At 37.2% G+C, this 13,478-nt stretch overlaps 1 protein-coding gene across 4 annotated transcripts; it reads right to left on the bottom strand.

The window, feature by feature from the left end:
• On the bottom strand, window positions 1-12,411 carry LOC104890806 (cysteine-tryptophan domain-containing zinc finger protein 7). Of its 4 annotated transcripts, XM_048641721.2 has the most exons (15): window positions 11,596-12,411; window positions 8,925-8,997; window positions 8,719-8,840; window positions 8,224-8,610; window positions 6,416-8,139; window positions 5,758-6,125; window positions 3,405-4,792; window positions 3,162-3,316; window positions 2,444-2,604; window positions 1,887-2,035; window positions 1,353-1,659; window positions 1,139-1,270; window positions 694-832; window positions 574-596; window positions 1-501 (listed from the first exon to the last, which is right to left on the bottom strand). In XM_048641721.2, exons 1-11 carry the CDS (start codon window positions 11,689-11,691, stop codon window positions 1,465-1,467), a joined length of 4,818 nt encoding a protein of 1,605 aa, XP_048497678.1. In that variant the 5' UTR covers window positions 11,692-12,411; the 3' UTR covers window positions 1-501; window positions 574-596; window positions 694-832; window positions 1,139-1,270; window positions 1,353-1,464. The 4 variants fall into 4 exon arrangements, with proteins under 4 accessions (XP_048497678.1, XP_048497676.1, XP_048497677.1 ...); XM_048641719.2 differs by having other exon boundaries at window positions 1-596; XM_048641720.2 differs by lacking the exon at window positions 574-596.
• Between the last annotated feature and the right edge of the window lie 1,067 nt (window positions 12,412-13,478).

Below are 13,478 nucleotides of genomic sequence, written 5' to 3'. Positions count from 1 at the left end.
TGGCAACAAAATTTGGAATATCATTATAATCAAAACTGGCATTCCAATATTTATTTTGAAACAGAATGTAAAGAAAATTTCTGTTCCAAAAATAATTTCTAGTATCAAATTCAAGTATGGTCAATTTTATTCCATACTACCCTAATTACACTTCCTAACTAGAGAGGGGAACATTGAGAACTATATATTCATTAGTTGATAATCAGCTCTGCCGCAGAAAACTGTACTGAAAACCCTCTTAAGTCTTTCCCACTCACAATTTTTTATAAGATAAAAAGACATATTTATGTCATTTCAGTAACACCTACTCAATATGACATGTGCATCTGACTCTATCAAAAAAACTTTCAAAAAGAAAATCCCTTTTATGTACTTGTATCAATATATGGTGGAAAATGGCTATGGAAAAAAAGGCCAAAAACAATACTCCGGAGGTATTCATCTACTGTTATCCAAAATTGCTGCCAATATCAATTTTGCTTCAGCACTCATTGATCGAACCTGCAATGCAACCATCGATCAGCGGAGCGATAATCATCTATGCTAATCTATACTGTGATTTCAGATATATACCCAAATTGGCCAATTCCATGTTTCTGAAAACAAAAACCAAGGAAAAGGACAGCAGCTTCTGTAAACTACATTCAGACCGACGTTGAAGGTTATACTGTAAAAAGCAAACTTATAAAATACCTGTTGGTTCTCACAATTAAGTGCTGCTAGCAAATAGAAAAGCAGCATGAACCCCCCTCAAAAGTGAAATGTTCTACTTCCTCAGTTAACTTCATTTACTGTATATTTACAAACGACGAACACACTCCATGCTCCTCAACTGCAAACGTAGAACAGCAGAAAATCCAAAAAAGAATGAACAATGAGATATGAAAAAGAAATTCTGTTAAGTACTATAAATCTCAAGTTTCACCATGTTAAATTTATCCCAACTTTTGCTGGATCTCAATATAGACTAAAGTGTTATTTGTAAGGGATCTTCAAAACTTAAAATTATTCCTGAATGATTGGAAGAATTCGGATTGATTTAGAATAAGCCGTGAACCTTATGATTATTGATACCAAATTTTTATGTAAAAGAAAAAATGCACCACTATCTATCTTTCAGTGAAGATGTTCTACATACCTTACTGGTTTCCAGGAATATCAAATAAGTTATGTCTAAAATTCTTCCACAATTTCCCATTCTCTTCTGTACATGATATGGTTTTTGTCCTATATATCCTCTGAGCCAACTGAGTGACTTAACATCATACACCTGTCAAGAAGAAAATTCATATGAACCACTTCAAAATCCATTAGCTTGCTCTCAATACCTTTAAAAGGAAACAAGGACATACCACAAAAATGGGTAATTTGGGCTCTGTAATATACATGCACCAAAAATATCTCTCCTTTCAAAACCAATGCTGCACTGCTCTGATGATTGGAATTGCAGCTTTATGTTGAATATTAAGGCTTGATCGATTCCATTGCAAGGCGCACCAGATGTAGAAGACCATCGACATCATGGAAGCTGAAGTCAAGGACACTTTTAATGGAAGATATGCCCTCCTCATTTCCTGCCTGTGTAAAGACTGGCATTGCAGCTGCAAAAGCTCTTTGCGACTTTCTGGACGCATCCATCGCGAGATTGATATCATACGTCTGCAATTAACGCAGGCCTGTTAGACTTGAGATTAACTTAGGCAACCAAATCAAACATCATGTAAAATCTTGGGCATTAATCTTTCTTTTAGTAAGACCAAGCGTGATACGAGCACCTACTATCAATTATTCAATTAAACAGAAATGGATATAGTTGGGTATGCATGAAAAAAGAACAAATAGATCATCAATCCAGGCGGCAGCTATCTCAGATATGGAACACATACAAAATCCAACAGCCTCACAAAGTTGGGCCTGTTTCCAGCAGAAACAATATGACTTCGATGATCCATAGCAAAATGTCCATCCTTGACTGTATCAATAGCAGCCTGATTTAAATTGTCAATATCAGAGGCGGATGATGATGGAGATTCCACTGCAAATGAAATGGGGATACTTTATATTAGCAAGGTATACTTGGCCACATTACAGGGATGATTACATAATGCAGACAAAAATTATATCCCAAGCCTTCTCAAATTTGAGATGTTAATCCTGCAGCAAGATAGTAGAGGCCAGAAAAAGAAATCCTAATCAACTAAGACATCAGCCAGCATTTTACATACTTAAGCACAGCCATCATAAAAAGTTGACATTTGAACATTACAATTGGAATAAATCTATAAAATTTCAACATCATAATGTTTTTTCTTATATATTGGTGAGAACTTATGGTCAAAGTTTTGGCTTGTAAACGAGACAAGCCCTCTAGGAACATCAAAGATGAAGGAAGGAGTATCACAACCCCAAAGAATGTCAATCTACTAGTCTCAACTTTAATTACCTTGAGGAGCAGCTCTTACAGCCATTTGAAGCTCTTGACGATCTCTACTAGCAACAAGATCATTGCAATAAACCACTCTCATATAGGCTACCTCCATGCATTTGTAGGCCAAAGCAGCAGAGGCCATGTCATTGCCTTTTTCGTACTCAAGGGCACAATATCTGTAAACCACATTGGATATAACAGCAAATCAGAAAATCCAACACCAGGGAGATGCAAGTAGGTGTAGAAAATTTCCCTCCAAAAGTTTCAAAGATAATTTGGGACCTTAAAAACAAATTCTTGGATGCTACATAAAACTCAACCAATAATATCATAGTAGAAGCTGACACAATATTGTGCATCAAAAAGAAGTAGACTTTAAAAAAAAAAAATCTTGTGTGCTACATAAAACTCAACCAATAATATCATAGTAGAAGCTGACAAAATGTTGTGCATCAGAAAGAAGATAGACAACTAGAACAAATTGATAGTTGTTTCCAGTCACTTCACCAACAACAAACACCATGCAACCCCTAAAAGCATCAAAACCGAATCGACTGAAATGAAGCAAACAAGCAGAAATGGCAAATAAAACCTCACGGTCTAAACAATTTTCAACAAGAGAGAAACACAGTTTACTTGTTGATTTATTATTCACAAATTACAAGTCATCTTATTCTCACATCATGATAAGATAACGGGAGCTAAAAAGTTTCTCATAGAACAGGCAACATACTCGCATAATCTAGCAGTACTGGTATACACTTCATCTGGTGTCATCTCCCCGTTTCTACTTTCATTGTTGCCAGGTTCTAACAAAGATGCTCCATGAAGAAACTTTAATGCCGCCTGGAAGAAAATGCCAGTACTTTCTAGACCTGACCCAGCAACCTTAATGCAACCCAAAGAAATAGTGAGACACATAGTTAACTGAACATTGTTTTAAACAAAGTATGCATAAACGAAATAAGTAACACACCTTCAAACGATTAGCAGAATGTTTAAGATCTGTGGCCTCTCTCAAAGCAGTTTTAGCAGCCCGATGGAAGCTATCTTTCTTCCTTGAACTCGAAGCCTCAATGTCATTAGACACATGCCCAATATGGTGTGATTCTCTCAAGCTAACATGACCAACTGCCGCCTGTCTGGATGGCTTCCCAGTAACGTTATTGACTCTTCCACCATTAGAATCACTACCTATCTCAAATTCAGGAACACCATGAGAATTAGATGATACTTCCTTTTCGCTATCAATCCTAGAAACATGTGACTTTCCTTTCTCAGATTTGGTTCCATCAAGATGTGACTTCTTTGGAGACATTGTCATCTGATTTTCAGCCACCAAATTCTGTAGTGAAGTTGATGTTCCCTCATGTGTGGGATCTAATTTACCACTTGTATCCTTATAATCTTCAAATTTGGGTTGAGCATCTATCGCGTGAGTACTTGAATGTCTTCCAGATGATACTTTCTTACCAAAATGGTCCTCATTAGCTGCATCAGACAAAATACCAGAATACCTAGAAAGGTTAGATTTTCTATCCTTAGATCCTTCGTTGTGAGGTGTAAACTCGTTAGCTGCACTTTCTGCTCCAGATTTCAGCCACTGCTCATTATATGACACAGATTTCTTGCTTGTCCCTTTATCAGGATCAGGCTTAGAAACCTTGATAGGAGAGGATGAAATTGATCCCACTGGGGAGGATTTCACTTCATGCACTTTTGCTTTAACTTTACAGGAAATTTTTGAAGAGCTAGATGTGGTCGCATTGTCCGACAAACCCAAATCAAGAACCATTTCAGAAGATATTCTATTGCCAGGAGTCCTTCGAGACACCCTGTCCACATGATATTGATTCATAGGCATATTGTCTGACCTACCTCCCATGTGTAGTTTACTAACACCAGCACCACCAAGATTACATTTAGCATCATCACTCTGAGTTTTATGATGTCCCCTATCAGCACTACTCTCCCTACCCTGAAAATTTGATGATTTTGACTTCTTTTCCTTGCTATATTCAATCCCAACGTTCTTCCCAGCATCCAAGTTATTCACCAAGTGCCCTCCTTTGCCTGAGGGTACTACTGCAGAAGGAACTCTTTGCTCGTTGTCCTTTAATTTTCTCTTCTTTCCAGACACGTCATGTATCTCAACACCCTTAGAAGTAATGTCACCCTGAGTCCTGCCTTTAGCTTTCACAAGGGGATACTTTGAACTTCCCTTTGCAAGACCCTGAGGAACTCGCAGAGCACCAGAATCGTAATCTTCTACAGGTTGATGCTCTCTCTTTAATTTCTTAGGAACTCCATAGACGTCATTATCTGCCAGCCTCTTTCTTACAGTCTTTGATAGCTTCCCATCACCTGCAGACGTACACACAACAGTTCTGTAAAGCTTTCCATCTGTGAGAACAAAATCACATCTGAGCACCAAGCATCTACTTCTAAATGGTTGCATATCCATCGATTGGAGGGAGGGAAAGCAGTGAAACAATAAAACATGATACCCACATCCAAGTTTGTTTTCGCGGTAAGAAACTAAAATTAAAAGAGAGGTCCATACGACCCAAAGCAATAAATGTTTCCATATAAGATTCACCAAAGGTATGAAAACATGAAAAGAAAAGTTGCCTGAATTTTCTTTTTATACCTGGTCAATTTAGCATTTCTGTATTTCACCTTTAATGGTTGTCAAATAGGTGCACCAGACAGCCAACTTGAAACTTCAGTGTTCACTCACATTTTAATAAGTAAAAGGATCATAATGATACATTCACTGTCATTTGGTAGTAACAATTCATTGGCTATCTAACAAGTCCTACGTTGCTCATCATATGATCAAACATTATTTTCCTGCTGTATAAATTATAAACATTTTGGGGTGGCAAACAGTAAAAACACAGAATGCCGTCCCGGGAAACTTAACAGTTTACTGATAGGCCTCCCGCCTCAGCATAGAGAGCACTGATGACTCAAAAGAAACATATAAAAAACAAACGAGCTTATTGCACGTAAGAAGTGGCAGCTACTACAGTCTGTAGAGAGCATACGATTTCAACAAAAGCATTGCAGGAGTCCCCTTCCAGCCGAACTACATACAAAACCTTGGAACCATATTCATTGAAAAGACAATCACTCAAAGAGATCTCAATGCTTCTCAAAAAAATGGTTTCCACATAGGACATTCAATTTAAAAATTATTAAGGTCATAAAGGAAGCCTATTTACTATTTATGAATACAACAGGTCAGGAAAGATCATCCTTCTGTTTTAGATAACCACGACTAATAAATACATATGTATTTATAACATAGATAGTTGGTCGCTTACCACTCTTCCGAACAGAATCCGACTCCTGAGGAAGTTTCTTCAGATTCTTCAAATTCCTAGTTTCACCCAAGCGCTGGTGATCCTTCTTGACAGGAATATGCAAGTCTTGAACGCCAATTTGTCGAGCTGCATCTATTTCTGTCTTCATCAGATTCTTCCTTTTGCCTCCACTGGGCAAAGAATCAATATTAGTAGCCCGGCTGGGAAGAACATTTAGGGCACCAGCTGATACATTAACAGATGCATTTGCATTTAAATCCGCTGGCTTATCAGTCAAAGCCACAGATGCAGGATAGATAGGTACATATAATGCACGCAGCGCATTGGTTGTCTCATCCTCACTGAAACTACACTTGTTCATCCCAGGCCTGCAGAACAGTAATACACCACATAAGGCTAAGGACTAAATGGATGTATTCTCGTGAGTATTTCAGAGTTATAAACTTCTCAGCCTAGGCTAGAAAAAGCACTGGATGGGGAAGGGGGGGGGGGGTAGTATAGAAAATGTCAGGTAACCTGATAGCTTGATTAAATCCTCTTAGTTTATTTTATCAACTAGTCTGTCTCTATCTCATATCACAGTAAGGGAGATCCAGACAAACAGCAATACAAAATCTTCAATCAAGCAGTAATAACATAATTTAAGAAGGAAACTTACAGCCAAGTAACCATGCTACAAGTCCAAATCTTTTCCGTGAGGGATTTAGCGCTCATGCCTAAAGGTAGAAGCCGCCACTTATGACACTTCTCACATTCGACCCAGTCTTCTACTGTCAACATTGGAGCATTCTCTGCTAACGGCATATCACCAACAGGAGTCTTTTCTGTAGTGCAGCTAACACCAGGGAGATTGGCTTCCACCTTAGTTCCAATATTTGAAGCAAGACTAGTTTTAATACTGCTTGACTTATCCTTCAGCTTTCTTTTAAATGATTGTGTCTCCTGTTCTGAAACTCCCATTACAGAGTCCTTTGAGCTCACTTCTTTTCCTTTCTTCCGTGAATTTGCTTTAGCAACTACCTCATTATCCATTCTCATTTCCCTGTGTAGATCGGTGTCAGCCTTTTTACTTTTATTAGGAGTATTTTTTTTAAATATGACCTCCCCGTGTTTTGCAGCTGAAGAACAACCTCCTGGTGAATCTGCAGCAGGGACACCACCAATCCGACTATCCTTTGTTTTCTTCTTGACTACAGAAAAAGAATTCTCCTTGTCGCTAGGCAGTCCTTGCTCTGTCGGTGAACGTGTCATTTCCCTGGAACGTGACTTCTTCTTTATAGTTTCATATGTTTCCACATCTTCGTATTTCATCTCCTGAGACATATCATTACACTTATCATTTTCGTCATCTTTCACGGAAAGAAAACAAATGTCCTCATCTTTTGGAACAGTCTCTACAATTCCACTCCCTTTGCTGTACACAACAGCCTCAAGGGGACATGCTGAATCAAAAGGTTCCTCTTTTACTTTGTCCTTCACCCTGCTCTGCTCTTTAAGCAAGGTGTTCACAGCACTCTCTCTCCGACCCTCATTCCTCTTCTCTGTACTGGACTCACTCTTTGGAACCAAAATGACATTTTTGTCTATGAGATATGCAGAATCGAGAACTTCCCCTTTCACAATGTCCTTAGAAATATTATGTTGTTTGGAGACCTTTTTCACCTCATCCCCTCTCCAGCCAACTTCATCTTTCTTTTCTGTAGAGGAGTCGTTCCTCAGAACGAAATTTATATCTTTCTCAGTTTTCCCTCTTAAGGTGATAGCATCAACCCCATCCTCGGTTGCATCATGCTTTTTTGCTGAACTAGGTTCCTCTTTTGCTTTATGCCTAGCTACAAGTACTGGTTTCATTGGGTTTCCAATGTCTTCACCCAAATACCCAATTTCATTTTTCCTATCAAACACAGTAGAGGGCTTAGAAACAGCATTCCTGCTCATCATGGAAGCATGCTTTTTTTCTTCAGTATATGCACCAACTGCATTAACGGAGGCATTAGAGACATTATCTGTCACTCTGAATGCTCCATTATCTTTGCTTCCAGTCGCACTCAAGGCAGCAGTATTTGCAGGATGATCAACATTCTCTTTCAATTCAACAGGCTTCTGAATTTGGGCTCTGTAATTCGATTTCCTCTCCTCACTTGCTTCCTTGTGCTTTGATTTTTTTACCTTACTTGCATTCTTCACCTTTGATCTTCTATCCTTCTTTGTTTCCTTCTTTCCCTTCAAGTATATGTTCTCATGAACAACATTGACAGGAAGTGCTTCCCCCATCCCTGGTAAACCAGTCTCCAGGTTCTTTTCCATACCCTTTATATAAAGCAAGCTACCATGAAGAGGTGAAAGTAGGTCGTTCTCCGGAATAGGTAAAGTTGTCATAATCTGCTTGAGGAGAACGACAATGTATTAAGATAAACCAAGAAACATCTACCAAATAATTTACATGAAAAGTGTGATCAAGCTCACCTTGAGAATATCGGAAGGGGATTCCAGATTCCTTTCTTGCAAGCCAGTTGAAATCCCATCATTCTCTGATGGGCTATCCTCAGGTGAGGTAGAAGGGGACATAACAAGACCAAGGCCACTGTAGATTGCTGAATTATCCAAAGATGCAATATTCTCAGATGCCATTTTGACTCGAAACTTGAGTGTATTCTTTTCAGAATTATGTTTCACTGATTCCTTCTTTTGGTGGTTCGAAGCAAACTCTCCAGAATTTTGAAATCTGAATTGGTTGTTCATTGAGGAAATCCCTAATTCAGACATTGTTTCCACACTCTGGTCACCAGAAGCAGGTATAGATCTAGCCGGCAGCGAATCATTTGCAGCAACTGTTGGGTTCTGATGGAAACGCTGCAATCAAGGATTCCAAAAAAATTATATTTACACGGAAATTATGGGAAAAAGTTAGAAAATAAAAGGATAACTGTAAACTGTAGCAGATTGTTCAATAAAATACACCTCTGATGGCAGATCATGAGGAGACTTTGAACTAACATGGTTCTGGCTTCTCTGATTAGATAAAATTGGAGGAGAGCGTTGTTGCATTGGTAGGAATGATCCATAACCCCCAAATCTTGCACCTATCAAGATTATACAAAGGCTATATAATCACTCAAGAATGTAGATTAACAAAAAGAAAGTATTTAAATGGTGCAAAATCTCACCCAGGCTCTCTGCCGAAAGCCCACCCATGAAATCCTTTTGGTACTGTCCCAAGACATTTTCAATCTTCTGGTCCTACAGACATTCAAGGCCATAATATTAAAAATAAATTTGAGAGAGATGATAGGGGCCAGAGAAAATTTATTAACAAACAAGCCACGAGTTAATTTTTTTTTTTAAAAAAAAACAATTGCAAGCTCAGAGGACATCCCTATGAGAGAAATTCAAATTGACCAAGAAAACCTATTTTTTTCAAATTAAAGTCCAATAAGCATCCATGAGTCAGAGCCAACTTTCTAAGAAAGAACAAAATATAATGAGTCAGAACAAGGACTTCTAATATATACCATAGGATGACACCTTTCTTTTGACAATTAACCTCATTGGCATGTTTCAAGTACTATTGAATGCCAGTTTAATGCTTAAAGTACTACAGTCTTACAAGAAACAGCTAAATTCTTCTCCAAATAAAGCTTAGATGAACAGCGATGTAGTAGTACTAGTAGTAAACATACTTTGTTATTCAATGTAGAGCACTAAAACTTCACCATAGATTCAATGAAATTCTAGGTACAACAACTTCCCTATGACCATTTTATGTAAGACACAAAGGTAAGACAATTTGGGAAGGAAACTTAGCACCTTTACGCACTTCATCGGAGAAACAAAACCTAAGACGTTACCTACCCCTACTGGATACATCTTTACAGCTAGCATCTCTGCTTATCTACTTCAGTAGGACCAAAAAACACAAGCAGATAACCCTACTCAGTAAATCTGTGAATCTCTAATGAAGAAACAGCCATAATATGGAAATGTTGTGCCTGTATGGTGAATTGCAAGAAGAGCAAGTTTCCTTATCAGAGACCCCAGAATGCTCCCCTCGCACACTAGATCAGCCAAAGCATCACTCATCGGTCAACAAATTCAACCTATATGCTATTAAAATCCAGTAGGTCAGAGCTAGCCTCAGTAGTCTTTGTGACTTTAGTCTAATATGGTCTTACAAGAAGCCCTTAACAGTCAATAGAACACATCATAAACACTTTGCAGGCACAAGCTAAGTGTTCCAGAACCATTTGCTGTAAAAATCAATCATGAATTATTTTCATGTCTAAGGTTGTATTCTCTCTACAATGATTGCAGTATTATTATTAAGCATAAATGATGATTTACAGAGGTGCTGTATACATCTAAATAGAAAAAAAGAGCATCTAGCATTCAACATGGAACTTATCCCCTGATCATAAGATTTATCAGTTAAAGTATCAACAAAAATTCTTAACTTAGATCTTATCCCCTGATTGACAGCCTTGTCTATTGGCCTACCGCCTATTTTGCCGATTCGGTTTAATTCCAAATAAACCTTAAATTGCTGAGACCACCTTGGACAGCAGAACATCAGGAAGGTGTTAACCCAATAGATATCCTCTTTAGAGGGTTGAAAGTAATAATAAGAAAAGTATAAACCAGTGCTATATTTTAGGTTGTCCTTTTCTAATAACATTATGCTCCTCTTTGCATCTTGTTTGTACTCTGAAGCCTGATAGCAAAATATATGCCAAACTTTCTCTAATAATGTTTTAAGGAAATATATGACTTGCTACTAACTGAAAGATGGAAAGAAAGAAAAAGGATGTCATGGACTGCACAGAGCCTATCAAGATACGAAAATTTAGTTATTCTAGCTTTACGATACCCCCAAACGTTGCAATTATACACTGTCTTATGACTACACAAGTATGTCAACTAAAGGTTGTCTTCACTATACGCCAAATATACACCTGATAACCATTTACAACAAGCTGATCACCTATGACTAAGTAAAACTGGAACATTCCATATAGATTATCAACCAACACATTTCTCTCTGAAATCTTCAAGTTAATGAACCCTAAAATAGGAAGTTGTATCAAGAATTTGGTTATGATTGATAAATGTAATTGATAGACTAAGACCTTTTGTTCACTCTCACTAGTCCGAGTACCAAAATCCTGACAGCAAAAATTCCACTACAACAACAAACTTGACTATGTCGTCCAAGCAAAACTGTACTGAGTGTCATCCCAGCTCTAATATCATCAACTATTTATTATATAGAATGGCAGTGCTCAAATTCCCACCAAACCCACATTACCAAGTAAACAAACCGCAGCCACAAAATCACAAAAGGAAAGAAATCTTGAGTCCGATCACTGATCATGTATCAACAATGATCACGTAGTTAGACCGGCAATTTTACAAGATAGAAGTTTCATCCATATCTCAAAGCCTCATAGGAAATCACAGTCAAGTAACAGCATACAATTCCAGCTTAAAAAATTTTCTTCATCAATATATCAGATAAATGCATTGCTTCCCATTGTTCGGAGGGTCGGGAGGGGAGGCCATGAAGCATCAATTACAAAGCTTCAAACCAATACACATCATCTTCAACAGTCACCAAAAGTTACCAACACTTGAATGATCATTACTTAAATTGCCCCAACTCCACTAACAAGTTCTACCAAACAAATTTCCCCAACTACTCAGAAATCCTATAAATCACACCCTACAAAGTTATAATTGGATTGAATTATACTACAAAAGGAGCAAAATTGGAGTAATGAACAAGTATGACTATCAAAACCTAATAAAAAAAAAAAGCAGAAAACTTTTGCAAGAAGTGCTTACAATGTAAGAGAAATCCCTATCAGGATCAATGTTTTCATCATCATCATCATCTTGCACAATATAAGCTTCACCCTCTTCAAGCTCAAATTTTCTCATCTTCAAACCCCTCAAATAACCAAACAAAATTATAAAAAAGAAAAATCCCAACTCAACCTAATAACACCCAAATTATCATCTAAAAAAAACAGTAAACACACTCTTAAATTAATTCCAAAAACCCTAAAAAAAACAGCTTTAATCTCAATCAGAGTAAAAGCTGATAATCCAAAGAGATTTCAGAAACCCACTTCGAAAATCCAAAACCCAGAAAAACCCATGAAGCAAATCCCTCAAAACTACCATTATAAGCCACAATTTCTTCACTAAAACACAAAAAACGCACCACCCTAATAATCAAATGTCACCCAATAAGGCTAATAAATCAATCCCAATATCAAAAAAAAAAATACAGCTTTCTAAAAACGTCAAATAAATCAATGATACTCTTTATTTTTTCTTCTTTCCCCAAATTTTTATTGAACCCAAATCATCAAATATTACATTAGATAAGTGTGTTAACAAATGCCCTTTTCTTTTGGGTATTTTTTTTTCTGTGTTCTTTCTTCTACTTTCTCTCTCCTCCCCCACCCTCCCCTTTCTTTCTTTCTCTGTCTAGCCTTTCCTGAGTGGTGTTTCAACAGAGCAACATCAAAAAAATACAAAAAAAATTAAAAATAAAAAAAGTGAATTTTTTTTTTTGGGGTTTTTTTGTTTTTCTGAGAGAGGGGTAAAATATTCCAGATACCGACGTAACCCCAGAGAAAGAGAGGGGAGGAGAGAGAAAATTAGACGAGAGAAATTTTGGTGGGATGATTTAAGAGATGATCGTCGAAAAGGGTATTTTAGTCTTTTCAAGTATGAGTGCGTGGACCTACTTGACTATCGACGCCTTTGCCGATTTGTTGGGGTGTTGTTTTCTTTAAGTGAAGTTACGTAAATACCCTTATAGTATTTTTGTTGTGTGTGAATGAAATGAATAAGATTGTTGTGTTGTGACTTGTGAAGATAAGTGTCATATTGATTGACGATTGTCCTTTGACATGTATTTTTGGCCTTTGAGTTTGCTGACTCTAGAATTGTCGTCTATAAGTTGGTACTTGTAATTTAACTTTGGGTTAGGTAGATAGATCTTCAATGTGTGAAAAAAATGGGAATTGTTAGTCCTATAGTATATCTTTGAAATAAGACCATGAGTTTATAGATATGATATCATATGAAGTATTGATTGTGTGTATAAATATTGGTTTGGGATACGAAATTTGACTTTTTACTTGTATTTCTTCTCTCAAATATATTTGACCATGTTATATTGATGTTGTATTTTAAAATGATTAGTAGGTTAGTTGTTAACTAGTACTGTGTGCATCAAATATGGAATCTTTATAGTAAACCTGGGTGTACCATGCTCATAGTACACCCCAAGGCTATTTTCGCCAAATGAGCAAATGGGCAAATGAACAATGAACAATGAGCAAATGAGCAAAATGAGCAAATGAGCAAGTATTTTTTACTAATTTAAGAAAATGAGCAAACACTTTTACCCAAATGAGCCATCTTTGTCATTTGCTCATCATCATCTTCCTCACTTTCAGATCTGGAAATTTCTTCTTTTTTTTTTTGCGAATTTTAAATCTCCATTGTTGGAAGATTTGGAAGGAGGAGAGAGAAGAATTGAAACAACAACAACCGAACAACAACAACAACAACAGAACAATTGAACAAATGAGCAACGATTAAAACAACAACAAAACAAATCTGCAACAATGGCGTCGAAAAACCCTGATTTGATTAAAACCCATCGTTTTCGCCGGAAGAAGACGACACCTTATCGACGGAAATGAGCA

Source organism: Beta vulgaris, chromosome 4 (assembly GCF_026745355.1).
Source record: "Beta vulgaris subsp. vulgaris cultivar EL10 chromosome 4, EL10.2, whole genome shotgun sequence".
Classification (NCBI taxonomy): domain Eukaryota; kingdom Viridiplantae; phylum Streptophyta; class Magnoliopsida; order Caryophyllales; family Amaranthaceae; genus Beta; species Beta vulgaris.
Note: the sequence above shows the minus strand (reverse complement) of the source record. Positions and strands in the feature narration are given on the sequence as shown.